Raw genomic sequence first — 2,397 nt, forward strand, 5'->3', positions numbered from 1 at the left:
GTACGATGATTGAAGACTGAAGTTTCCCCGGCTGTGCCCTGAACCCGGGCCTCGCGCCATTGGCCGCCAACTCCAGCGGCCAAACAACCAATGGGAGGGCGCCGACCACGAGCCGTCCTCCCTTGGGCCGCGTGTCCCTCGCCCTGATTGGTGGAAAGTTACTGTGGGAAAGAAAGTTTGGGAAGTTTCACACGAGCCGTTCGCGTGCAGTGCGAGATATAAATACAAGCCACACGCGGAGAGCCCAACAGACAGACTCTGCATCCGCTCGTGATAGTTGGTGGCTGCGCATCGCTCGCACGGATTTAACTTGATACATATCTCAGGATTTTTTTAGGGAGAGGCGACTTTTGAATATTGCAAACTGAGCATATTCATCGCTTATTCCTACACCAGTGGATCGTAATTTGCTGTGGTTTTGTGGGATATTTCCGATAAGGAAATGCCTGCCGATATGATTGAAAAAAACTCATCCTCTCCGGTCGCAGCAACCCCGGCCAGCATGAATACAACTCCCGATAAACCCAAGACAGCCTCTGAACACAGAAAGGTTGGTACAGAGCTTTATTTAAAGTATTTCTCCTTCTGTTTCATGAAACAAAAAGCGTGAAACATTTCATTTTAGACACCATTTCGGTCCTCATCCAAAGTGAGGATTTCACTTTTACGCACGAATCCAGAACAAGACAACTAATCTATAATGTCATTTATTTTGTATCTTTAGTCATCCAAGCCAATTATGGAAAAGAGGAGAAGAGCCAGAATCAACGAGAGCTTGGGGCAGCTGAAAACTCTCATCCTGGATGCGCTCAAAAAAGATGTAAGTACTCTCTTAGCGTCCTGGTTATTATTAGATTTCAAAACTGCCACTGACAAACGGTGAGAAAGTGAGAGCGTAATCCTAACCATGTGTGTATTCCATCCCCTCAGAGCTCCAGACACTCTAAACTGGAGAAGGCGGACATCCTGGAGATGACTGTGAAGCATCTCCGGAACCTCCAGAGAGCTCAGATGACCGGTAAGTCGTATTTCCCGGACTAATCGGTCTCATTCTGGGCCAGACAACAATCTTGCTTCAAAACATCAGTCAACATTTTGCAGAAAAAACAACGTGTGCGTATCTTTACTTAAATATATCCGTGTTTTCTCTGCAGCTGCCCTCAACACCGACCCCACTGTTTTGGGAAAATATCGTGCCGGTTTCAGCGAGTGCACGAATGAAGTCACTCGGTTCCTGTCCACCTGCGAAGGTGTCAACACCGAGGTCAGGACGCGGCTCCTCGGTCACTTAGGCAGCTGCATGGGCCAGATCAACGCGATGAACTACCCCAGCCAGCATCAGCAGCACCAACACCAACTCCCCCCCACGGGCGGACCAACCCACCCCTCCTTTGGCCAGTCCATGGTGCAGATCCCCAACTCTCCCCAGCAAATCCTGCCCATGAACACGGTGTCCTGTAAAGGAGGCTCCTCGCCGGGCAATTTATCACCAGACGCCACCAAAGTGTACGGCGGTTTCCAGATCGTGCCTGCCAACGATGGACAGTTTGCATTCCTCATACCTAATGCGGCTTTTGCGCCAAACGGCCCTGTCATCCCCGTGTACGCAAACAATGTCGGCACGCCGGTCACCGTCCCAGCTGCGGTGTCCCCCGGAGTCCCGTCGGGCAACACGGATTCAGTGTGGCGACCCTGGTGAAAAGTGGAAAGGACAAAAAATACTCTAAAATGACACTTAATAGTTCTCTCTTTGTTGAATGTTAGAAAGTTGTTTTGAATTTTTTTCTCGTTAAATGGAAAGAGTATGCACTATATTTGTACAGCTAACAATGGAGTAAAGTTCATATTGAAATGAGAATTGTATTGTGGAAGTCCGTTCACTGCATTTTTTATATATATATTTGAGTTGTCTTTTTTTACTGTGTGATGCCAAAGATGTTCAATGCTCTTATAATGTTCTTCGTTTTGGAAGACAAATAAATTTGTAAAGATATGAAAAACAAGTGCTTGAGTTGTTTGTTGGGAAAACTAAGCCTGATCTCCTTACCAATGCGTAGAGCTAAAGATGTCAAATGTTCCGCCTGCTAATGCAGTATGTTACTATAGTTTTGGTACTTAAACTTTTGCATAGTAAATTTTGCAAAAATGAGTAAAATAATACATCCAAACTTTTAATTTAGTTATCCTTCTTTTATGTAAAATAGCCTTTGAGTAGGCTATAACACAGGAAATCAACAAGTGTAATTAAACTAATCTTTTAACACAAATAATCAGAAATAGGCAGAATTTAAGGTCAGCTTTATTATAAGGCTGCATTGTGCAAATATAAGAAAGGAATAACAGGCAGTTGTGAAAGACGGCCTTGCAGTAATGTTTACAGATCAATATCTGCCAAAA

The 2,397-nt window shown here is 45.0% G+C and overlaps 1 protein-coding gene across 1 annotated transcript; it reads left to right on the forward strand.

Moving 5' to 3' along the window:
• Positions 1 to 234: 234 nt before the first annotated feature.
• On the forward strand, positions 235 to 2,003 carry her6 (hairy-related 6). Its single transcript, XM_034217750.1, has 4 exons — positions 235 to 550; positions 725 to 820; positions 931 to 1,018; positions 1,155 to 2,003. Exons 1-4 carry the CDS (start codon positions 443 to 445, stop codon positions 1,697 to 1,699), a joined length of 837 nt encoding a protein of 278 aa, XP_034073641.1. The 5' UTR covers positions 235 to 442; the 3' UTR covers positions 1,700 to 2,003.
• The last annotated feature ends 394 nt before the right edge of the window (positions 2,004 to 2,397 follow it).

This window comes from Gymnodraco acuticeps, unplaced genomic scaffold, assembly GCF_902827175.1.
Source record: "Gymnodraco acuticeps unplaced genomic scaffold, fGymAcu1.1, whole genome shotgun sequence".
Lineage (NCBI taxonomy): Eukaryota > Metazoa > Chordata > Actinopteri > Perciformes > Bathydraconidae > Gymnodraco > Gymnodraco acuticeps.

Bases quoted from the DNA above. Each gene is read 5' to 3' on its own strand.
- her6 (XM_034217750.1), top strand. From the start codon at position 443: ATGCCTGCCGATATGATTGAAAAAAACTCATCCTCTCCGGTCGCAGCA. The intron at 821-930 runs GTAAGTACTCTC...CCATCCCCTCAG, and splicing joins TGGATGCGCTCAAAAAAGAT to AGCTCCAGACACTCTAAACT. The intron at 1,019-1,154 runs GTAAGTCGTATT...TTTTCTCTGCAG, and splicing joins CCAGAGAGCTCAGATGACCG to CTGCCCTCAACACCGACCCC.